The 1045-nt window shown below is 41.0% G+C and overlaps 1 protein-coding gene across 1 annotated transcript in view; it reads right to left on the reverse strand. All coding sequences in view use genetic code 11, as the record gives it.

The window, feature by feature from the left end:
* The window catches only part of EGR_10370 (hypothetical protein), a gene marked incomplete at both ends in the record, with an annotated part of 2518 nt that overhangs the window by 937 nt on the left and 536 nt on the right, over positions 1 to 1045 (reverse strand). The window contains 2 exons of the mRNA XM_024499619.1: positions 472 to 552; positions 691 to 767. Coding sequence (XP_024345967.1) covers positions 472 to 552; positions 691 to 767 — 158 coding nt within the window. The remainder of the gene's footprint in view (positions 1 to 471; positions 553 to 690; positions 768 to 1045) is intronic.

Genomic DNA, 1045 nt, shown 5'->3' on the forward strand with positions numbered 1-1045 from the left:
AAGACCTGGTAGCTGGTAGACTGAACATCTGAGTCTCCAGATGGTTGGCAATGTTGTGGTGGCTAGATTTTTTCATGTAGGCATGTTTATAATGTCTGAATGACCGTGGTCTTCAAGTGGTTGTCTGCAGACTCAGAGCATGCCTCTGCTGCATGCAAGCCAATGGGGAGGGACGAAACAGGAGGAGAAATCTCTAAAAAGCTAGTGGATGTGTGTTTGAGCGAAAAATGGAGAGAAGAATGTGAGATTAAAATATGGGCAGCGCTGGAACTGAATGCTTAAAATTAGAGAATTATGTTTTCACGTGTTTCTGTAACCAGTGCTTTTTAGCTTAAGACTTGATATCTTGAAGCCTTGCATTTTCCGAAAAACGGTCTAGTTAGGGATGTCTGAGCACGTAACACCGATTCACCCTCAGCTGAGAAGTGAGCAACAGCCAAATGACACCGATAAAGGCAGTACAGAACTTACCATTTTCCTCATCAGTGATGCTATCTGGGTTAAGTAACCACAGTGACTCGGTCCTATTTAAAAACTTTAGTAGGAATTTTCCTATCATTTTTTAAAATAAAATTTTAATCTACTATATAATTGGCGGCAGCTGTAACTGCTCTTTTTTATCGGCCAGCATGTACGAACCTCTCCACTTAGCCAATGATATTTGCCTAGATTTTCTAAAACTAGTAAAACCTACCTTTGACCTCCTGCGATTTTGTTTCACCCATGAAACAAGCTTACAATTCATTTTCTTATGTGATTGTTTAAAGCTATCTTCAAGAATAGGTAGTAAAGTACGCACGAATGTTGGAGACGTATTATTAGAAAAATAGGGAGAGTGAGGAGGAGACAGTTTCTCTCCCTAGCCCGTCCTAGAGTGCACTATGAGATTCCACAGACATGCACTGGTCACATTATGTTTGCATCGCACTTGGCGCGTGGGTTTCAGTCTTAACCGCCGTTTGAATTTTAGCAAGTCAATGAATCCTGCTGAACCAACAATACGGTCTACAGTTCATCATACACGTAAACACATAAAAAGGCAGAG

The sequence above is a fragment of the Echinococcus granulosus genome (genome assembly GCF_000524195.1).
Source record: "Echinococcus granulosus chromosome Unknown EG_S00213, whole genome shotgun sequence".
NCBI lineage: Eukaryota > Metazoa > Platyhelminthes > Cestoda > Cyclophyllidea > Taeniidae > Echinococcus > Echinococcus granulosus.